At 45.9% G+C, this 24,354-nt stretch overlaps 1 protein-coding gene across 1 annotated transcript in view; it reads right to left on the bottom strand.

The window, feature by feature from the left end:
* The window catches only part of LOC137646099 (uncharacterized), a 49,950-nt gene that overhangs the window by 20,967 nt on the left and 4,629 nt on the right, over positions 1 to 24,354 (bottom strand). Inside the window, exon 2 of the mRNA XM_068379294.1 lies at positions 15,873 to 16,155. Within this exon, the coding sequence (XP_068235395.1) occupies positions 15,873 to 16,153 (281 nt within the window). The 5' untranslated portion in view covers positions 16,154 to 16,155. The remainder of the gene's footprint in view (positions 1 to 15,872; positions 16,156 to 24,354) is intronic.

The following is a 24,354-nucleotide window of genomic DNA, read 5'->3' as shown; positions in this document are numbered from 1 at the left end:
TTGCGGATGATACTGTACTGGTTGCAGACGCGGAAGAGAAGCTTGGCCGATGAGTGACAGAATTTGGAAGGGTGTGTGAGAGAAGGAAGTTGAGAGTTAATGTGGGTAAGAGTAAGGTTATGAGATGTACGAGAAGGGAAGGTGGTGTGAGGTTGAATGTCATGTTGAATGAAGAGTTACTTGAGGAGGTGGATCAGTTTAAGTACTTAGGGTCTGTTGTTGCAGCAAATGGGGGAGTGGAAGCAGATGTACGTCAGAGTGTGAATGAAGGATGCAAAGTGTTGGGGGCTGTTAAGGGAGTAGTAAAAAATAGAGGGTTGGGCATGAATGTAAAGAGAGTTCTGTATGAGAAAGCGATTGTACCAACTGTGATGTATGGATCGGAGTTGTGGGGAATGAAAGTGACGGAGAGACAGAAATTGAATGTGTTTGAGATGAAGTATCTAAGGAGTATGGCTGGTGTATCTCGAGTAGATAGGGTTAGGAATGATGTAGTGAGGGTGAGAACGGGTGTAAGAAATGAGTTAGCAGCTAGACTGGATATGAATGTGTTGAGGTGGTTTGGCCATGTTGAGAGAATGGAAAATGGATGTCTGCTAAAGAAGGTGATGAATGCAAAAGCTGATGAGAGAAGTACAAGAGGAAGGCCAAGGTTTGGGTGGATGGATGGTGTGAAGAAAGCTCTGGGTGATAGGAGGATAGATGTGAGAGAGGCAAGAGAGCGTGCTAGAAATAGGAATGAATGGCGAGCGATTATGATGCAGTTCCGGTAGGCCCTGCTGCTTCCTCCGGTGCCTTGGATGACCGCGGAGGTAGCAGCAGTAGGGGATTCAGCATTATGAAGCTTCATCTGTGGTGGATAACGGGGGAGGGTGGGCTGTGGCACCCTAGCAGTACCAGCCGAGCTCGGTTGAGTCCCTTGTCAGGCTAGGAGGAACGTAGAGAGGAGAGGTCCCCTTTTTTATCTCATTTGCTTGATGTCGGCTACCCCCCAAAATTGGGGGAAGTGCCTTGGTATATGTATATATGTATTATTACTATTATCATTATTATTATTACTACTTGCTAAGCTACAACCCTAGCTGGAAAAACAGGATGCTATTAGTCCAGGGACTCAAACAAGGAAAGTATCCCGGTGAGGGAAGGAAACAAGGAAAAATAAAATATTTTAAGAACAGTAACATTAAAATAAATATTTTGTTGATAAGCTATAAAAACTTTAACAAAACAGGATGAAGAGAAATAAGACAGAATAGTGTGCCCGAGTGTACCCTCAAGCAAGAGAACTCTAACCCAAGACAGTGAAAGACCATGGAACAGAGACTATTGCACTACCCAAGACTAGAGAACAGTGGTTTGATTTTGGACTGTCCTTCTCCTAGATGAGCTGCTTACCAAAGCTAAAGTCTCTCTTCTACTCTTACCAAGAAGAAAGTGGCCACTGAACAATTACATTACAGTAGTTAAACCCTTGGGTAAAGAAGAATTGTTGGGTAATCTCAGTGTTGTCACATGTATGAGGACAGAGGAGAATGTGTAAAGAATAGGCACGGATATTCGGTGTAACTGAAGACAAAGAGAAAATTAACCGTAACCTGAGAGAAGAGATCTCGCCTAAATACCAGAAATCCTCATAAGACTCCTGTAGTATTAAGATACCTATAGTATTAAGATAATATCTAGCAAATACTTCTCCGAGCTAACACTTAAACTCTTTCAAAAGAATTATTTTTACAAAATTTCAGTGATGTAGCTGCACTTCTAATATCATGCACTATCACTTTCAAATCTTTATCTGAAATAGATGCAACTCCTTACGACCCTTTGAGACCAATCTTTTAAACTATAAAATGTATAGTATTTTTGGACAAAGGGCAATTTGAAAACCTAATCCCAACAAAACTAATTAGAAACAATACCCCTAATGTTTGCAGTTTTGGCCAAATAACACTGAACAGCTCTCATGGGAGACAAAAGACATCTATTATCTGACTGACTTGTGACTTCTTTTCTCAAAGGAGGAATAAGAAAAAATTGTGGTAAAATTTTTGCCTTAAAATATTTTTTTAATATTGAAAGTAGGCAAAATTGGTACGATCATCTATGTTGTCTAAATCTTCCCTTACAAGAAAAAGCTTGTAATTCACTTTGTGTTTAGCCCTTGCTAATGGCAAAAAGAAAAAAAAGATTCTCTAAAGGTTTAAATCCTGAATCTTTTAGTAATACCTCACCAGATCGTGGTTTATCCATCACTTCCTTAGTACACCTCGGATTTATAAATACAGCATATCATATCTGAATCTATATCGCGGACTCCTCTTTAGATCATGTAATTCTAAGGACAAATAAATTTATACTTTTCATATTTCAATTATTTTTTTGTTAAAAATTGTCATTTCTAAACTATAAATTATAAAAGCTTAAATTTATAGATTAAAAAATATGAAAAACTATAAAAAAATGAAAAAGAATATAAAATACATTTGTATCTATTTTGCAGTTTTTCAGCTATCGACAGGGGCTTGGAACGAAACACCTGCGATAGCTGATGGATTACTACTAAATTTCCTTTCCAAGCTATTCCTCTGACTACTGGAGATTTTTCAATAATATAAATGACCTAAATACATCCAAAATAAAACCTTTGACATATAAAATTAATCCTAAATGTTCAAGTACATTACTGTAATAAGAATGGCGCTATAATCCTAAATAGCTGAAACTAACAGCTTCTTTTCATAATAAAAAAAAAAAATTGGAAAAATTTCACGTTATCTAAACTAGTTCTAGTTACAGACACTTTCCTTGACTTGCATCAATCAAAATAGACATTCCATTAACTTTGGAATGTAAAATAAGACTATCTAGTGGGCAAAAAAAAAGATCTGACTAATTGCAATAATCACAGGGGCATCACACTTACGTCAGTTGTCATGAAGATATATAATATGCTATGCTAAAGAGACTAGAGAGAAAGATTGATGAAAACTTAAGAGATGAACAAATATGATTTAGAAAAGGTAGAAATTGTACTGACCAAATTTTCATTTTAAGACATGTGGTACAGCAATATGTAGAATATAGAAATCCACTTTTGATGGCATTTGTGGACTAGGAAAAATCCTTCGATAGTGTGCACCGGCTAATTTTATGGAGTCCTATGTTATTGTGGAGTTCCTCTTGCATATGTAAATTCTATTAAGTTTCTTCATGAGCATAGCAAGTGTATAGGAGTCCTATCAAATGAATTTCCAGTGAAAAGTGGATTACTCCAAGGGAATGTATTGTCACCTATGTTGCTTATCCTCCTCATGGATTTTATAATGCATAAAACAGTTGGGGATAGTGGAAAAGGATTGAAATGGTAACAGGATACTAACTGATCTAGAATATGCTGATGATGACGCTGTCCTTATCAGCAGAACACCGACTTCCAAATGTGCTTACCAGAATGCGTGAAATATCACATGAGGTTGGGCTAAAGATAAATAGAAGAAAGACAATGATGAGAACGGAATATGCAATGGAAGATGAAATATCATTGGAAGGAGAAAGGTTTAATGAGGTGGAATCATTTAAATATTTAGGAATTATGATCTCTAATACAGGATCTCTAGAATTTGAGTTTAATGAAAAATTGAAAAAAGCAATTCAGTCAATGGCTAGATTGAGTAAAATTTGGAACTTATATCGCCTGAAATTACACAAAAAAATCTGACTATACATCAGTTCAGTGAAATCTGTGTTACTGTATGGACATGGGTCGTGGTATGACAACATAATATCCAACAGATAAGTAGATTTGAGAACAAAGCCCTCCAAAAAATATTTGGAGTTAATTGGAAGGACAGGATTAAATATTAAACTATAAGAGAGATTAACCGAGTGCCTTATATGGTAGATGGAGATGGTTTGGGCATGCTCTTTGCTCTCACCAAGAGAGATTAGTTCAAACTTTCAAGTGGGCTCCACAAGTCACTAGAAGAGTTGAAAGCCCCAGGCCTACGTGGCTGAGGACTATGAAATGTGAAGTAGGAGATGATGAATGGAGAAGTATTGACTTGAAAGCTCAAGATAGAGATGACTAGCGATATCTAACCAAGGCCCTTTGCGTCCATAAGCATAGGAGGAGAGATGATGAGAGGGCCTCAAAAACCCTTGTCTAACAATAAAGTGAAGAGTCGTCACGCAGTTTAATGTAGCAGTTAAGGGTTTAGATGTACAGTAATGCTCTTAAAAGAGGTTGTCTTATAAGACTGGCTTTGCATAGCATTTAATTGAAGACTCCCTGCCTTATGAGATTTAACAAGGAAGCAAAAGAAGTTAAGAGCTTTGGAAACTAATCACTATCAAAACTTGGCTGGTAGAGTACAGTCATTTCTGCTTTTTGCAAGGATGTTCCAGGACCTTTTACATAAAACAAAAATTTACGTAAACAGAGGGGAAACCTATTTTTCACTATTTACAGGCATTTTAAGCCTTTATAAACCCTCTCCACACTGTTACAAACTTTTCCTACACTCCTATGAATACTTTTAGTTACAGTGTACACGATCTATGCTACATTGTACAGTACGTATTAGTGCACTGCTGAATACAGTACATGTGAGGTTAAGGTAGCCTAGCCTAGCTCACGGGTCGGGTAAAGGACTGGAGTCCATTGTGCTATACGTGTCCACTACAGTATACATACGGTACCATGAGAATATTCTAAGGTTAAAGGACAGGACAAGCAGAATTTCTCTGAAACTATTCTATTTAAAAAAAAAGGGCCACTACCATGACATGAGCCATGTTATGTGTCACAGTAGAAGGGGTTTAGAGTAATTAATTCATGAGAAATTAGACAAATGCCAAATTGCTGTTAACCAGGTTAATTCAAGTAGCAGAAAGTAGTGCGGTGGTTACTGACCTATAACCTCATCTCCACGATACCTGGGTAGAGTGGGAATCAATTTAAACCGATTTCCACTTTGTTAGATATCTCCTGACCCAAGCACACGTGTACCGAATCTGTTCCCATATCAACAGGCTCACCAGGGAGAGGGGACGTAAAGGAAGCGAGAACCGGCCTGATGCGGTTGCATCACCTGCCACCGCTACCCAGAGGCCAGACAAGACCTCCTACCCCCCCAGCAATGTGAACACCATAAGAACTACTGGGATACCAAGAATAGTTAGTTCAAGTTTGAGTTATATCCGAGTTCAGGTCAAGCTCAAGTCGTGAGTGGGCAACCGATAGTAGGTCCACCAGCCATGGTAGGCTTATCTCAGACATAGCTGGCGTCGATACTCATCAAGACGGCCAACATATACTCATTCGTAACGTTTGGCTTTTCACCATTTCCCATCCAAGTCCGTTCTCCCCGAGTGTGTCTGTAATTTACAAGTGATTCATTGTTGTCCACATATTATGAACATTTTATAGTAACTGTTCCAGTAATCTAGAAGTCAGTAAGAGACATATTTCCTCTACTGTACTTGGTATTTGTGGAACCTTACATAGCTAAGATTTATTCACAGCCAAGTTCAGTCCTGTTTGGTAAGGGAAGATTAGGTTGGAGTGTACAATTCAACATTTCTTGGGACTATACACCATTTGATTTTCCTTTCACAGAACACATAACATTCATTCTCGTTCACTTGGTACTGTATCAACAGTAAGCTATTGTAACTGATTTTCTTTTGCTAAGCAGCCAGATGGAGGCATTTGTCATTGGTTGTTCTTTTAGGTTTTGGAAAATGTTTCAGTCTTAGATTCTATTCCAGAAATCAGTCACAATTATCATTATCATTATTACTAGCTAAGCTACAACCCTATTTGGCCCAAGGACTTTAACAGGGAAAAATAGCCAAGTGAAGAAAGAAAATAAGGAATTAAATTACTTGAGAGGTAATGAATAATTACCATAAAATATTTAAAATAGGTCTGTCACATATAAACTATGGAGAGACTTGTGTCATAAAAACATTCGCTGCAAGTTTGAACTTCAAGTTCCACCGATTCAACTGCCCAATTAGGAGGATCATTCCACAATCTGGTCACAACATAAATAAAACTCCTAGAATATTAAGTAGTATAGAGCCTTAAGATGGAGAAGGCATGACTGTTAGAATTAACTGCATGCCTAGTACTACATATAGGATAGTACAGTCTGGGAAGATCTGAATGCAAAGTATAGTCAGAATTATGAAAAATCTTTGGCACCATTATTCAGTTAGTTCTTTATGCATGTTGCACAAGGGTTTTCATAATTCTGACTACATTAACTTTACCAGGCAAAAAGAATTACTGTGACAGTAAGTACCACACTTAGAAAGAGAGTTTGTAGCAGCTGGCCAAAACTTAATAAAATTGTCATATCCCAATACCCTCAAAACAGCATTAAAAATATCTAACAATAGCTTCAATTCAATCAGAACTTTTCCATTTTTAGCATGCTTGCATACTTTAGTCTCTCCAAACAGTAGATGGTATTAATAATTTTCATGGATTTACATGTTGCACATGAAACAAATTATTTGCAGTCATTATTCATATACAGTAATGAGGAACACTGAACAGCAATTAAATGACAAATTCGTAGATAATTTGTATTTTTCCTAACTATACAAACTTTAGCTATTTACATGGGGTAATTACCTCGGCGTAGCTGAATGACGAGCCATAAAAGTTTTAACGAGGGTTTACTAACCCCATCGCTAGTTAGCCCCCCCTCACACACACCGGTGAATGCTTCACTTTGCTTAGAGGTAGGACTTATCCCAGGGGACAGGGCTGGCAGGCAAATATGTGTAAAAAGCTAAGGTTTGTATAGTTAGGAAAAATACAAATTATCTACGAATTTGTCATTTGTTCCGTAACTGAAATACAAACCACGCTATTTACATGGGGTGACTCAACCCTTAGGAAGGGAGGTAAGTCCCTGCCATACTGGCTTTGGCTTGCCCGGGGACCCCAAATTCGAGTGTAAGTACAGTACTCAAGAAATAAGGGGTCCCTGCACCTCGCTGGCATGCTGTGAAACTGCTGCGGCCTACATAAGCTGTGTGTGAAAGTGAGAAGTGACTCGTCCTAGGAAGTTGACCTGGAGTTCTTCAGATGGAAATCTAGGCTAGGACTCTCCCAATACCACATCGTCAGGGTATGGGGACATGACAGTATTACATTTAATACTAGGAACACAAGGGAGCATGGCTTACCTGCAGATGTTCGAGGTCAGCTGTGCAGAGAACCCAGGATGCTGCTTTCTCCAAGGGAGGAGAAGATGAAGAAAGAATAAGAGCCAGACAGATCTTTCCATTCACGCAGACTAAAACCGGGTAACAATACCCTCAACCTTCTGTTACTTGTCCATTAAGAAGCCTGAAGTTAGACCAGCTGTTGTGCAGCCACCACAGGGCCGATAGAGAACGTATCGAGCCTCCTGTGTCACGTCTTGCAGGTAGTGGACCGTGAAGGTGGTCTGACGCTTCCACACCCCAGCTTGAAGGACCTGCGTCACTGAATAATTTTTCTTAAAGGCCAGGGACGTAGCTATGCCTGACATCATGCGCTCTAGGGCGACGTGACGGAGGAGGGTCAGGATTCAAGGCCAGATATATCACCTTGCAAATCCAGGCCGAGATGGTATTCCTGGTGACCCTCCTCTTCATCTTCCCGGTGCTCACGAACAAGGCTCGCACCTGCAGACAAACTGCAGCTGTTCTTTTAAGATACAACCTCAGACTCCTCACTGGGCACAGTAGGAGATGGTCTGGGTCATCTGTTACAGAACGGAGACTCGAAACCTGGAAAGAGTCGAACCTAGGGTCCGGCACTCCCGGATTCTGAGTCTTGGCAATAAACTCAGGGACGAAGCTGAACGTTACCTCCCCCCATCCCCTTGAATGGGCGATGTCGTACGAGAGACCATGTAGCTCACTGACTCGCTTGACCGAGGCCAAAGCTAGCAGGAAAACCGTCTTCCAGGTAAGGTGGCGATCTGAAGCCTGGCGTAATGGTTCGTAGGGAGGTCTCTTCAGAGACCTGAGACCTCAAACCACGTTCCATGGAGGGGGTCTCACTTCCGACTGAGGGCAGGCAAGTTCATAACTCCGCATGAGAATGGAAAGTTCCAGCGAGGAAGAAATGTCCATTCCTTTAAGCCTGAAGGCAAGGCTTGAGGCCGAGCAATAGCCTTTCACTGCCGAGACTGAAAGGCGCATTTCCTCCCGCAAATACACGAGGAACTCCGCTATTGCTGGAATAGTGGCATCGAGGGGAGAGATATCCCTTCCCCGACACCAACCAAAGAAGACTCGCCACTTCGCCTGGTAGACCCCTGCGGATGACTTGCGCAGGTGACCAGACATCCTCTTCGCAACTTGTTGCGAAAATCCTCTCTCTGTGAGGAGATGCTGGATAGTCTCCAGGCGTGAAGTCGAAGCGAAGCTACAGCTTTGTGGAAGATGTTGTCGTGTGGTTGTTTGAGTAGCTCGTGACGTGGAGGGAGTTCTCTTGGAACCTCCGTGAGGAGTTGCAGAAGGTCCGGGAACCATTCTGCATGATGCCATAGCGAAGCTATCAGGGTCATTGAAAGGATGACCGATATTCTGGTCTTGTTGAGCACCCTCCTCATCAGACAGAACGGGGGAAAGGCGTACACATCACGTTGTCCCACCGTTGTTGGAAGGCATCCTGCCAGAGAGCCCTGGGGTCCGGGACCGGGGAGCAGTAAGGAGCTTGAAATTCAGCGCTGTAGCAAACAGATTCACCGTCGGGGAACCCCACAAAGTCAGGACTTTGTTGGCTACTTGAGAATCCAAAGACCACTCGGTACTCACTATCTGCATCACTCTGCTCAGACTGTCGGCGAGCACATTTCTTTTGCCAGGAATGAAGCGAGCCGCTAGCGAGATCGAGTGGACTTCAGACCATCTCAGGATCTCTACTGCAAGATAGGATAGCTGTTCTGAAAAGGTACCTCCCTGCTTGTTGATATAAGCCACCACCGTGGTGTTGTCGCTCATCACCACCACAGAGTGGCCCGCCAGGACTTGGTGGAACTTCTGAAGTGCCAGGAACACGGCCTTCATTTCTAGCAGGTTTATGTGAAGGTACTTTTCTGATTCTGACCACAGGCCTGAGGTCCTGTGGTTCATAACGTGGGACCCCCACCCTTTCTTTGATGCGTCCGAGAACAACATCAAATCCGGGGGAAGGACGAGAAGATTCACTCCCTTTCGTAGGTTCTCGTCCGCCACCCACCACTGGAGGTCCGTCCGTTCCGCAGGACCCATAGGGATCAAAGAGTCCGGGGAATCATGACCTTGATTCCACCGGGACTTTAGTTGCCACTGAAGAGATCTCATTCTGAGGCGACCGTTGGGAACGATTCGGGCCAGGGAGGAGAAGTGGCCGAGGAGACGCAGCCACGTTTGGGCTGGGAGTTCTTCTCGATTGAGGAAAGGCCTCGCGACCTTCCTCAGCCTTGCTATCCTGTCGTCTGATGGGAAGGCTTTGTGGAGATTGGTGTCTATGATCATGCCTAGATATACCAGTTTCTGAGAGGGCTGCAGAGGACTTCTCGAGGTTTACCATGATCCCTTGATCCTGGTAAACTTCGAGGAGCTTGTCTCGGTGGCGAAGAAGGGTTGCTTCCAAGTCCGCTAGGATCAGCCAGTCGTCCAGATAACGGAGGAGACGGATGCCGATCCTGTGAGCCCACAAAGAGATCAGAGTGAACACTGGTGAACACCTGAGGGGCTGTGGAGACCGAAGCACAGCACCTTGAACTGGTAGATCTTGTTGTCTAGGCAAAATCTTAGGTACTTCCTTGAAGACGGATGGACTGGGATCTGGAAGTACGCGTCCTTCAGGTCCAGTGTACACATGAAGTCTTGTGGTCTTACTGCGAGTCTGACCGTGTCTGCCGTCTCCATACTGAACGGAGTCTGCTTGACAAACCAGTTCAGGGTCGAGAGGTCGATGACTAGTCTCGAGCATCCAGACCCCTTTCTCACAAGAAAGAGTCGACTGTAGAAGCCTGGGGACCCGTCTACAACCTCCTGGAGAGCGCCCTTCTTCAACATGGTGTGGACTTCTGCCCAAAGGGCTTGCCCTCTTGCCGATCCCATGGCAAGAGAGCTCAATGACATAGGATTCGCTGTCAGGGGAGGTAGAGAGACTGTGAACGGGACGTTGCTGCCACCTTGTCGCTCAACTTTGTAGGTATCCCCCCACTGGTGGACATGCAGGGGGACTGCCAACCCTAGCGTTTACGGCCTCGGCCGTTGCCTCTAGGGTTCTTGCCTCCCCTGGAGGACTTCTTGCTCCTTCTGCTCTTGGCAGGAAAGGGCTTAGACACCTTCGGCTAAGCTGCAGTGGTCTTCTTCGTGTCCTTAGCTGGACGGGGCTGTTGAGCCGCTGGAGGTTTGTAGGGCCTCGATGTCAGGGCCCTATGGATGAGGGAATCCTGGTTGGACTTCCTCCACCTCTCAGCGGTAAGGTCCACGTCCTAATCTCCCAACTGGGAACCTTCTGGTGAAACCTCTCAGCCACAGCGTCCCGACGTTTGAGAATCGTATTGGCCCACAAGCTCGAGACTTGGTGGGCCAGAAACTCAATGGTCCGCGTGCCTGAGAGCAGAAAAGTCTCCAGTGCCTTCCTGGTGCTTTCTTTGGAGAGGTCCTCAGACCGCACCAGGATGCCCACAGACCCCAGCCAGATGTCAAGCCACGAAGTTGCCTGCATGGCACACTTAGCGACCTTCTCCTGGCTTAGGATCTCAGTAGCTGAGTAGGACACGTGCCAGGTGGAGTCTCTCTCTAGAGGGACTCCCCCGGTGAGTTCTTCCACGGAGTGATGAATCGGAAGACCCAGGCAAGACTCCTCAAGGATCTCAAAGTACCTCCTCTGATGGACTCGAGGAGGAGGGAGGAGCTTGTTACCGGCGCTGGATCTGCTGGAGGAGGCAAGCTCAGAGAGCTGGCCCTCGACCTTGTCCCTGGCACTCTTCATCCCCTGAGACCAGGGCAAAGCTGCACTGGCCCTAGAGGGTTTCTGGGTGCTGTAGATGCGGTCTAAGACCGTGTCCTTACCTTCACGAGGAGGAATCTCAGGGTCTGGGATTCCGTTGAGGTTCCTCATGAGGGTCAGGACTTACCAGAAGGAGTGTTCTGACTCTTGGTGCTCTCCTCCTGAAGGACTGGCAGCTAAGTCTCCCGTCCCCAGTGGCTCTTCCTGGGGGGACACGTGGACATCCTCGGAAGGCCTAGATGGTTCCTGCCTGATCCTTGTTGAGGATTTAGGGATCGTCTTAAGAGTCCTTCGGTTCCCTTCTGGGCGGGATACAGGACTCAAGTTACGATGGGTGCAGGCTCTTTTCCACCCCTGGACGAGAAGATTTCTCAGGGAGAGGCGGAATTTCCCCCATTGGTGCGATGGGGGAACGGTCCGGCTCGTCCGACTCTCCTGAGGATGGGTAATCCTCATCCGCAGGGGAGGGAGAGAAAGTCTTGGGGGGAAGGAGCCTTGCGCAAGGATCTGCGAGGAGATAAAATAGGCCTTGGAGGTGTTTCCACGGGAGAGACTCCTCTCTTCCTCTTCAGGGGGAGGAAGCTGCCACTGATTTGTGGTCCATGTCAGAGAGGGCGGGCTTCATCGCCTGCACAAGAGCTCTGACCAGGGTACCGAACCAGGGCTGCTGGCTGACAATCGCGGTGTCAAACACTCCCTCTGGAGGGAAGGGGATCATTCGATCCCTTGGAGGAGTCGACAAATGCGGGTTCGCCTGAGAAGCTGAAAAGGAAGTCCTTAGACCTGTTCAGGAACAGCCCCTCCTCCGGCGAGCGCGCTGTTCTGCGCTTGCGGGGAGGGGAACGAGACGAAGCCCTGTCCGCCTGGCGACGCTCGCGCTGGAGGTCGCGTGATGGGCCCTGATCAGGGTCGCGTGATGGGCCCTGATCAGGGTCGCGTGATGGGCCCTGATCAGGGTCGCGTGATGGGCCCTGATCAGGGTCGCGTGATGGGCCCTGATCAGGGTCGCGTGATGGGCCCTGATCAGGGTCGCGTGATGGGCCCTGATCAGGGTCGCGTGATGGGCCCTGATCAGGGTCGCGTGATGGGCCCTGATCAGGGTCGCGTGATGGGCCCTGATCAGGGTCGCGTGATGGGCCCTGATCAGGGTCGCGTGATGGGCCCTGATCAGGGTCGCGTGATGGGCCCTGATCAGGGTCGCGCGCGAAAGGATTGCGTGACACAGGAATCGCGCGGGCGTGCACGCATGGGCGTGGGCGAGAGAGGATGGTGGAGCGGGCGCGAGGGCGCGGTGGCGCGGTGGCGAGGCAACAGGCGCGCGAGAGCGATGGCGCGCAGGAGATGGTGCGGGGGCGCGCAGGAGATGGTGCGGGGGCGCGCAGGAGATGGTGCGGGGGCGCGCAGGAGATGGTGCGGGGGCGCGCAGGAGATGGTGCGGGGGCGCGCAGGAGATGGGGCGGGGGCGTGGGCGTGGTCAAGCGTAGGAGATGGCGAGGGCGTGTGGCGCGCAGGATACGAGGACGAGCAGCATCCTGATGCGGCACTGGAGGGCGCGAGAGGTCAGTGGAACCTGGGTGCATATCCGGAAGAACCGGGCGAGGGCGCGAGAGCGCCGGTTCAGGGTAGCGCGAGGAGGGGATGGCGCGTTGGCGCGTAGGTAGGCGCTGATCCGAAAGGACAGGCATACTAGCTTGTGGGCGCGCTGGGCGCATCAGGATGTGGACGCACTGGTGTGCGCTGCTGCGGTGGGCGAGCAGGAGGCGCGGCTGGATTGGGGCGCACAGTTGTGCGCTGGAGGGTTGCATGGGGCGCCTTGATAACTGGAACTGGGCACGCAACCGGAGCGTTACGGGCGGCTGGAACGCGTGCAGGATCGCGCGGTCTGGTAGGAGAGCCCTGGGGTGCCTGTGAGCGCCCGTTGTTGTTGTTGTTATTTGCTAAGCTACAACCATAGCTGGAAAAGCAGGGTGCTATAAGCCCAGGGGCTCCAACAGGGAAAATAGCACAGTGAGGAAAGGAAAAATAAAATATTTTAAGAACAGTAACATTAAAATAAATTTCTCCTATATAAACTATATAAACTTTAACAAAACAAGAGGAAGAGAAATAAGATAGAATAGTGTGCCTGAGTGTACCCTCAAGCTTAGGCGCCTCCTGGGTGGCGCGCTGAGATGTAGAAGCGCGCTGGCAAGCACGTGAGAGCTGGGACTGGAACTGCGTGTGGGCGCGCTTCGCGCGTAACTCCAGACGGGTGCTGCGAGTCCAGAGGAGCCTGTGAGCGCCTGTGCGCTAGCGTAGGAACCTCTTGAACTGCGCGCGACGAGGCAGGAACCTGGGAACGCTGGGGCGCAGGTGAGCGCTGGCACGCTGGAACAGAAACTGCTGGTGGGCGCTGGGGCGCAGAAGGATGTGGGCGCGCAGGGGAACCCTGGCGCGTAGCAGGAACAGGGGCACGCACGTGCGCAGGTGAGCGCTGTGGCACTAGGACAGGAACAGCGGCAGCAGCAGGAGGGCGCGCAGGAAGAACCTGGCGCTTGAGGGCAAGAGGCGCGGTTTTGCGCTCAAGGCCCTTAAGCCCCGAAGGGCCCAGTGCCTGCGCAGTGGCAGGATCAGGTGGCGAGCAACGCGCATCCGCACCATCAAAAGGTGACGGCAAGTCAGCAGGTCTGGAGGGAGACTGGTCACAGGGTCCCGAAGGACGACCATCATCCGAAGGGGATCGCGAACGATCCCTGGAGAGGTCTAAGGTGGTAGCTGGCAGGATCGGCGAATGGCGAGTTGTCTCCTCCGCAGAGGACTGTGGTGACGAGGAGCTGAAGAGGCGCCTCCTAACTCCCTTGTGAGGGGATGGAAGGCCTCTACGGTGAAGGGGAGGACGAGCCTTCAGCCTTATACGCCCACGAGGGGCCGTTGGATCAGCAAGCTGACCATCAAGGGGCCTCCGCAGAGGAGTCTCTGTAAGTGAACTCCCCGGAGGGGGAGAATCACCGGCAGGAGAGACCGTGGGACTTAGATCCTCCCTCGAAAGGTGTTCGGAGGGGGAATCTAAGCCGTCAGCTACCTCAGCAACAGGAATGGGGGTTTGACTAGACCCACGAGATGTCTCCGTCACAACAACGTCAACCACAGACAGAGGATCTATCCCTTCTGTAGTTGGCGACTGTTTGACAGCTGCACCAAGTTTGATCATGCCAAACAGGGCTTCCTTGGAGGGCGAACCCTGCAGCCCCAAGGAAGCCCAAAGCTGTAACAAATCCCGATTAGACATATTCAAATCCTCCTCCGGGGGAGGAGAAGCAGCCGCCTCACTAAGGGAGGGGACTACCTCTCCCACACCCCGGGATCGGTCAAAAGCAGTAAGGTCTACGCTACCACTCGCCGGCCTCTCAGAAGAGACCGCTCGAGGGGGAGCTTCGGAGGAGGAAAGGGCTACGGAAGAAGTAGTCCTGGAATTTTCTCTCTTCAAAGAAGCCTCTAAAGGAGAAAGATCCCTTTTAGACTTTCTTCCGGCGCCGGGCAAACCTCTCCCACTGGGAGGTAGACCACTCCCTACATTCTATACCAACATTACCACTATCACACCGATGGCCCCTACAGTGAGGACATAAGGTGTGGGGATCGGTGTCGACAGCCGACATAAAGGTCCCACAAGGGCAGCCGGGAAGTCCAGGGCAAGTGCGCATAGTAGGAGAGGCCAACTTCAAACACACTGAAAAAGAAAAACCAAAAACAGATTAAATATGGCAGACAAAGCGAGGGAGAGAGCAGACAGGTCTGTTCTCTGCCCGAGCCAAAAGTGAAGTGAAGCATTCACCGGTGTGTATGAGGGGGGGGGGGGGGGTTAGCTAGCTACCTCTCCCTAGCGGCGGGGTAGTAAACCCTCGTTACAACTTTTATGGCTCGTCATTCAGCTACGCCGAAGTAATTACCCCATGTAAATAGCGTGGTTTGTATTTCAGTTACGGAACAAATATCTTTTAATCCTGGGGCATAGAAAGTGAAAAAGCTACTAATTCTAAATAGATGTTCATTATATACAACCCCCTATCAGTAGTAAAACGTCAATGCAGATATGAATTAAAACACTACATTATAAAATGTGTGGTATTTCCAATGAAGTTAAGTGTTCAGTTTAAAAGGGGAATATATAGAGCATTTCATAATATTCAATAAAAGTGTAGGCCGGGAAGATCAAGAGAAGAGGACATCAAGAGAGTTGACAAGCCAGTGCTGAAACAGCCCTGTATCTCTTCAGTGACTTTTACACTAAAATCCTAAATCATCTGGTAATTACTACCCGTAACATAAAAAGAAATTAATGAAAGGTACATTTTTTAAATGACAAAAAACAAATTGTCAATAACATAAAATTCAGAGCAAAACAAATTTGGCCGATCAACAGCTTAACCCTTTGAGCACCATTGGATATAACTCAAGTTCACTATTTCTAATCCCTTTAGTGACATATGATGTAATTTACATCCAGTAATAAACAGTATTTTTCCTCTTTCTTATATTTACATGCATGAATATTTAACAAAATATGTACCATCATATATCAATGGAATTTAAATTTATTCAACTACAGTATAAGATTATAACTGTTGTAAAGACCTAACTCGTCTAGTTTTGGTACTAAGATGAGTAAAGTAAAATGTCCATAAAAAGGGCCTGAGGCTTGAGGGCTAAATCATTTGATGAAGGGTTGGCGCTTAAAAGGTTGATGCCAGCAGCTGTTCTCTGGAAACTAACTTTCTCCTTGCATATGGATCTAATGACAGAGCTTTGATAGTAGTAAATAGTTGTGAGATTCTACAAATTACAGTACAGTCTTGCATTCAATATTCCTTACCAGTTTGGTACAGCAACTGAAGGAACAGCACCACGCTTCAATTTAGGACGTCTTTCTGGCTGACCTGGATTCAACTCCTCATGACACAAGTTCCGACGATAGTCACTTGGTTTAAAATGTAGTCCACAAACTGTAGCATTTTTAAGGTTAACGCTGTCTGCCCTTCGGCAGAACTGCAACCATTTGGCAGCCTCGGCAGTATTATTTGGGAATCTATGGAAAATAATTTTTTCTCTACTCTTGTTGGAAGACTTGCAACCATACACGGCACAATACACCATCTCTGAAAATTAAGAGCACACCAATCCTTTACTTTTTAACATTAAATAACCTTTGACATATTACTTGCACACAAAGCTGTCAACAGTGTTTGCAAAACTTTAGTCAAATCTTTAACAATAGTAGCAGTGAATAGAAAACTTGGTCAGGTCTTGGCTTCTAAATATAGTCAGACCTTACCATTTGCAAGAGACCTTCTTAGTTATTTACATAAAATAGAAGATAAGAAGCAATTATTACACAAGGGATTGAAAATTTACTTAACATAAAATTGTCTCAACTTACTCTACTTGGTCCTATAACCGAGTATGCTGTGCTGTATTTTGTCCAATAAAACTCAATATTTTATGTTTTTATTTAAGGTTCACTCACAATTATGAGTTTTAATGCACTTTAACTGCAAATACATAAAAAAAATGAGTTACTTCAGTCTAAATACACAACAGTATACTCAGTTACACAAGAGAGGAGAGCATGTTGAGTCTAATATGGTTATAAAAGTGAATTTTTGAGACCTTGGGTAATAGTCATTTCTTTCATTGTTTCTACTAAAGATTGTACGGTACAGTATTTGGCATTATATAATTGTGAATAAATATTTTACTCATAGGAGTGGCTTAACAAAGGAAATTTGGAAGTGTTGTGGGGTTGCCATGACATTCCCTCTTCCCTAGCCTCATGCAGAAAAGGCGGACATTTGATTCTCACTCTTGACTTTATAATTAATGCACAAGTAGCATTGTATCTAGTATCGTATTTGTTCTTGGTGATGACGTATCATTGGTTTCCCAGTGATTTCAGTATTCAAGGTGCTTTGGAGGATTCAATAATAGTTGAACTTATGGATTGCCCTTACATACACTGTGTCTGTGCTTTGTAAATTGAAAAACTAATTGTGGAGCAGGCCAGACAATATTTCTTTGGTAATTTGTCACATTGGATTACCTGCTCTAGCATTTTACGGGAAAGTCTTTAGAGGCCACACAGCACCTTCCCAAAAATAGAACTTGCATTTGTCAAAACCCTTTTTTAGGGGTTAATGTAGTGTGGTCTCCAGGGACTAATACCAGAGCACTACCCGAGTTGACTCTTGTACCATAAAGGCTAACAGTCAGCAACCAGGCAAACAATGCAATCATGTGGATGTAAACGAAAAGAAAAACTAACAAGTCTGACACTGATCTTATGAGGGAAATCTCTGTAAATAAAAAAAAGCTGGATGCCCATCATTATCCTTCTGTTGAAGGGCCTGGATGATGCGACCCTCCTCATATCTGATTTCCCTTCATAGGTGCCACAAACAAGTTGAGTATCACCCATGCATGTTGCACCACACTTGCATTTGTTTCAGGTAGTGTTTAATAAACACACTATGCCTAGACAATTCATGGAGCTCTGTTATCTTCTAAAATTGCATATTAGTGCAGAATGCTTAAGTGAAGGCAATTTTCTCACATCATGGATTTTAAGGATGGAAAGAGGATCAGCTTTCTTTATAAAGGAGGTCATTAGAATACAATTAGCCCCTGTTAAATTGGCTTCTTGGTCTGAGTATTCTGAAACTGACCGACTGCCTTAAATTGGTGCAAGTTAGTGCTCAAGTAGCATCATCTCCAGTATAGTATTGGTTCTTGGTAATGATGTTTTATCGGTTGCCCGATTATTTCAGTACTGGAGGTGCTGTGACGGATTCTATGGAGCTCGTGCTCATGGGACTCTCTTAAACTCACCGAATCTATGCTTTACACATTGAAACACTGGCCATAGAGTAGGATAGACAATATTTCTCTATTAATTTATGTCGCATTAGGATAACCGTTTTAGCCTTTTACTGCAAAGCCCTTGAAAATCATAGCACATTAAACCCCATAAAATGTTATTTTCATTAGTAAAATAAATTTTTGAATATACTTACCCGATGATCATATAGCTGTCAGCTCTGCTGCCCGACAGAAAACCTACGGGCGGAATACGCCAGCGATCGCTATACAGGTGGGGGTGTACATCAACAGCGCCATCTGTCAAGTAGGTACTCAAGTACTCGATGTCAACACAGAACCAATTTTCTCCTCTGTCCACTGGGTCTCTATTGGGGAGGACGGGTGGGTCCTTTAATTTATGATCATCGGGTAAGTATATTCAAAAATTTATTTTACTAATGAAAATAACATTTTTCAATATTAAACTTACCCGATGATCATATAGCTGATTCACACCCAGGGGGGTGGGTAGAGACCAGCATTACATGTTGACATTATTATGAGCTAAGTATTCCGTATTTCATTTTAGCAGTTATTCAAAATAACAAACATAAAATAAATAAGTACCTGGTAAGGAAGTCGACTTGAACAATTACTCTGCCTTTTTAAGTACGTCTTCCTTACTGAGCCTCGCGATCCTCATAGGATGCTGAGCGACTCCTAGGAGCTGAAGTATGAAGGGTTGCAACCCATACTAAAGGTCCTCATCAAAACCTCTAATCTAGGCGCTTCTCAAGAAATGACTTTGACCACCCGCCAAATCAAGTAGGATGCGAAAGGCTTCTTAGCCTTCCGGACAACCCAAAAACAATAATAAAACATTTCAAGAGAAAGATTAAAAAGGTTATGGAATTAGGGAATTGTAGTGGTGGAGCCCTCACCACTACTGCACTCGTTGCTACGAATGGTCCCAGATTGTAGCAGTTCTCGTAAAGAGACTGGACATTCTTAAGATAAAAGACGCAAACACTGATTTGCTTTTCCAATAGGTTGCGTCGAATATCTTTGCAGAGATCTATTTTATTTAAAGGCCACGGAAGTTGCGACAGCTCTAACTTCGTGTGTCCTTACCTTCAGCAAAGCTTGGTCTTCCTCATTCAGATGGGAATGAGCTTCTCGTATTAACAGTCTGATAAAAAAGGATAAAGCATTCTTTGACATAGGCAAAGATGGATTCTTAACTGAACACCATAAAGCTTCAGACGGGCCTCGTAAAGGTTTTTAAATAGAACTTAAGAGCTCTTACAGGACCTAATACTCTTTCTAGTTCATTTCCAACCATACGATAAGTTTGGAATATCGAACGATATTGGTAAAGGCCGAGAAGGCAGCTCGTGTTTGGCTAGAAAACCAAGTTGTAGAACATGTAGCCGTTTCGGATGAGAATCCGATGTTCTTGCTGAAGGCATGAATCTCACTGACTCTCTTAGCTGTGGTTAAGCATATCAGGAAAAGAGTCTTAAAGGTGAGATCTTTCAGGGAGGCTGATTGAAGCGGTTCGAACCTGTCTGACATAAGGAATCTTAGTACCACGTCTAAATTCCAACCAGGTGTAACAAAACGACGCTCCTTCGTGGTCTCAAAAGACTTAAGGAGGTCCTGTAGATCTTTATTGTTGGAAAGATCTAAGCCTATGTGACGGAAGACTGATGCCAACATGCTTCGGTAACCCTTGAAAGTGGGAGCTGAAAGAGATCGTTCTTTCCTCAGATATAAGAGAAAGACAGCTATTTGAGTTACAGAGGTACTGGTCGAGGATACGGATACTGACTTGCACCAGTTTCGGAAGATTTCCCACTTCGATTGGTAGATTCTAAGGGTGGATGTTCTCCTTGCTCTAGCAAACGCTCTGGTTGCCTCCTTCGAAAAGCCTCTAGCTCTTGAGAGTCTTTCGATAGTCTGAAGGCAGTCAGACGAAGAGCGTGGAGGCCTTGGTGTACCTTCTTTACGCGTGGCTGACGTAGAAGGTCCACCCTTAGGGGAAGTGTTCGGGGAACGTCTACTAGCCATCGAAGTACCTCGGTGAGTCATTCTCTCGCGGGCCAGAGGGAAGCAACTAGCGTCAACCTTGTCCCTTCGTGAGAGGCGAACTTCTGCAGTACCTTGTTGACAATCTTGAACGGAGGGAATGCATATCGATCTAGATGTGACCAATCTAGTAGAAAGGCATCTATATGAACTACTGCTGGGTCCGGGATAGGTGAGCAAACTATTGGGAGCCTCTTGGTCATCGAGGTTGCAAAGAGATCTATGGTTGGCTGGCCCCAGGTGGCCCAAAGTCTCTTGCATACATCCTTGTGGAGGGTCCATTCTGTTGGAATTATTTGTCCCTTCCGACTGAGACAAACTGCTAAGACATTCAAGTAGCCTTGGATGAACCTCGTTACTAGTGAAAAGTCTAGACCTGTTGACCAGGTGAGGAGGTCCCTTGCGATCTCGTACCATGTCAGAGAGTAGGTCCCTCCTTGCTTGGAGATGTACGTCAAAGCCAGGTGTTGTCCGAGTTCACCTCCACCACTTTGCCTTGAAGGAGAGACCTGAAGCTTTTCCAGGTCAGACGTACTGCCAGTAGCTTCTTGCAGTTGAAATGCATTGTCCTTTGACTCGAGTTCCATAATCCCGAGCATTCCGTACCGTCTAATGTCGCACCCCAGCCTACGTCCGATGCGTCCGAGAAGAGAACGTGGTTGGGAGACTGAACAGTCAGGGGAAGACCCTTTCTAAGGTTGAAAAAGTCCTTTCACCAAGTCAGACCAGACTTTAACTTTCCGGAAATCGGGATCGAGACCGCTTTTAGCGTCTTGTCCTTTTTCCAGTGAAAAGCTAGATGGTATAGAAGAGGACGGAGGTGTAGTCTTCCTAGTGACACAAATTGAACCACGGATGACAGAGTCCTTACCAGACTCATCTACAGCCTGACAGGGCAGCGTTCCTTCTTCAGCATCTTCTGGATGGATAGCAGGGCTGGGGGTTGATCGTCTTGTTCAGCAACGTCCTCATCAGAGGGTTCCTCATCCGAAACTGATGAGGAAACGGCAACGGAGTGGGCAACGTCTGACTCGCTGAATCCGGTCGCACTGGTGGATGCGTGACGGAGCCGGACGCAATATCATGGTACTGCTGCACAGTCTGTGAACTGTCAACCATGGGGACGCGAGGAAGTACAGCGTCAACCCGAAACTGTCTAGACTGCCTGGGTTGTGCAGTCAACACCCTACCGGGTTGCTGAGGTTGACGCACTGCGTCACAACAAGTCACCTCTGCTGGTTGTTGAACGTCTTCCTAGTGACACACTGAACGTCAACAACCACCTCCGAGCGTCGCTTAACGTCAACGTGCGACTGGCAACCCACACTGGGTCGCATCGGTGGAGGAACCACCTCAACTGGCGGACGCGAGTAGGATACCTCAGCGTCAACAGGGCGCACAACCAACCGGTAGGAAGGTTGTTGGCCAGAAGGTTCTTCTCCATATTAAGTCCTCTATCAAGGACACAAGCTTGGACTGCATGTCTTGCAGCAAAGCCCATTAGGGTCTACGGGAGCAGGTGTGGCAACAGACGGGGTTAGCGACTGAAGCGGAACCATTTACCATCCCTGGAAGCCTTGTTATGTGTGACATAATAGTACAGCAAAACTTTAAAGGCTCAACAAAAGTTCATAGGAGGCTAAGCAGCTTAAGGCTCCTCTCCAAATGACAGAGTCCTCAAAGGAATATCAGTAGGAGGGAGAACAGCATTTTCTCATCTACAGGAACCTTGTCCGAGAAAAGCTAGGTTATCTCAGTGAGGGTCTCACTGGTGCATTAGCAGCAGACCAGAAGGCAACGTTATGTAACTGCATGACAGTCTGTGAACTGTCAAAAACTGAACTGTCAACCACAACAGGTGCGTGAGGACATGCAGCACTGGTGCATTAGCAGCAGACCAGAAGGTAACGTTATGTAACTGCAGACAGTCTGTGAACTGTCAAAAAACTGAACTGTCAACCACAACAGGCGCGTGAGGACATACAGCACTGGTGCATTAGTAGCAGACCAGAAGGCAACGTTATGTAACTGCTTGACAGTCTGTGAGTTGGCAACAACCAAAGCTGTGTGGGGAAGCCTCAACTCCTGACTGACTAGTCTGCTGCTGGCGAGTGGCGGTAACCACAGTGGGTTGCGGAGGCTGACGCACCGTGTCAAAACACGGCAGCTTAACTCCACCCTCCTGTTGTTGTGGTAGCACACGCACGTCAACGGAGTGCTCCGTGCGTCTGTGGGAGTCAGCATGCGTCTGGCAGGGTCGACTGCGCATGGGTGGAGGAGCTCTCACAGCCAGAGTGTGGGAGCAGGCAGCCGCAGCGTCTGCTGGGCGCACAACCGTGGCAGGTTGTAGGCAAACGGGTGCATCGTCAACCTTCTCCGCAGTCGGAGTGTGGGAGCAGGCAGCCTCAGCGTGAGCTGGGCGCACAACCGTGGCAGGTTGTAGGCTAACGGGTGCAGCGTTAACCTTCTCCGCACGAAACTCCTGCATAACCGCAGCTAATTGAGTCTGCATAGACTGCAGTAAAGACCACTTAGGGTCTACAAAAGCGGCAACAGACGGAGCTACTGTCCGTTGTGACTGAGGGTCTAAAACAGTGGGTGCGGCAACAGACGGAGTTACTGCCTGTTGCGGTACCACCTTGCCTCTCTTGGGAGGTGTGCAGTCGTCGGATGACTGCAGCGAGTCCGAACTGACCCAGTGGCTACACCTGGGCCGTTGGACATGCGCGGAAGGGACCGACTTGCACTTAATAAGCTGCGAGACCTTGGTCCAAGGTTTCTTACGAGAAACCTCTTCCGCAGACGAGAAGTAAATGGGCTCTCTCGTCTTTGTGTGGGTGGGGCGATCTTGGTAGATACGCCCGAAACCACAGAGGGAAAAACGTCTGTTCGTTGATCAAGGCCTGACGAACCCATAAGTCGTTCGACATTACTTCTCCCCTGGGCTTGGGAGCTTGCAAGAGGTCCCGGACTAGGTGAACGACAGGCACGAACAGACGAACCCTCGGACGCAACACTGTAACACTTTGCGCATATCACTTTATCACTTTGATTTTCTGTTTTGCAATTATTTCACTGAAATCGAAACTTTTACTGATTTCTACCTGAAACACGCAATCCTACCCTTCATTAAAAGGTAGTAATTGCGAAAACAGTCGTATAATGCAACAGAAAACATATATAAAGATAAAGAATTCAGTGGCTGGGAAAGAGACTAAACACTAGATCAAATAAACTACGTTTACAATCTCTCACCGCACATAGCCTGGGAACAAGAATAAAACCCTAGAAACGTTTTACCTTCTTCCCCTACAGCGACTAGGGAGGAGAGTAAAACGAGAACAACGTTACCCGCTTGAACGAAACGTTTTTTTTCCTCTCTCTCCCTCCGTCTCTATCTCTCTCTCTCTTTCTCTCTTGATTCGCACCTGAGAGAAGAGCCCAATTATAAATCGTCAAAACATGTTATTTGCTAAAGGAAAAAACTGAAAGGTTTTCCAAATAAAAAGTTCCTTTAATTTAGAATTTAAACCATTTAAGCTAAGAAAGAATGAACGAAACGCCAGAATCGGTTTACTCTTACTGCAAAGTGAAACCGTGAAACACTCTCTCTCTCTATCGTAACGATAGAGCGCATGTTGAACGTACTGAACGTCAACAACTGCGTAGACTAAAAAAAAAACTAAACGTTAGTTCATCTTTGAAAACAGTACGAGACTATCAAAGAAATTCTTTCATAAAACATTAAATTTAAAAAGTTATAAATTCTTTAAAGGTAAAATACGATATAACGGGCTCAACGTTGATTAACTTCGGTTCCAAGTTAGGACCGCCTACTATCAGGAAAGGTCGCAAATAAACAAAACATAAAAATTTATTTTTATATGTTGATAATAAATGGAAAGTTAATCGAAGAGGCCTAATAAAGGCGGAGAGATATAAAATATATAGATCTATAACGTGTTAAGCAAAATTACTAAAAACCTAAACACACTTCCGTCTAAGGGAAGGGTCGGCCATTTAAAAGTGAAAGAGAGTCCCTACTCTCTTTGTCACCATAATTAAATCTATCCAAAACGAGTTCAAGTTTTGAAATGAAGATAAAACCCCTGCATAGCGAAAGCTCAAAACTGGAATAGTGTACTTCACCAAATAGTTGTGAAAACAAATCCAGTTAGTAACAGCGTATTTAGTAGGTCTTGCCAGTGGCACGACAGAGAGAAAATTGGTTCTGTGTTGACATCGAGTACTTGAGTACCTACTTGACAGATGGCGCTGTTGATGTACACCCCCACCTGTATAGCGATCGCTAGCGTATTCCGCCCGTAGGTTTTTCTGTCGGGCAGCAGAGCTGACAGCTATATGATCATCGGGTAAGTTTAATATTGAAAATATTGATTTATGAAATTCCAAGA

Source organism: Palaemon carinicauda, chromosome 8 (assembly GCF_036898095.1).
Source record: "Palaemon carinicauda isolate YSFRI2023 chromosome 8, ASM3689809v2, whole genome shotgun sequence".
Lineage (NCBI taxonomy): Eukaryota > Metazoa > Arthropoda > Malacostraca > Decapoda > Palaemonidae > Palaemon > Palaemon carinicauda.
This window is presented reverse-complemented; position numbering and strand designations above follow the sequence as displayed.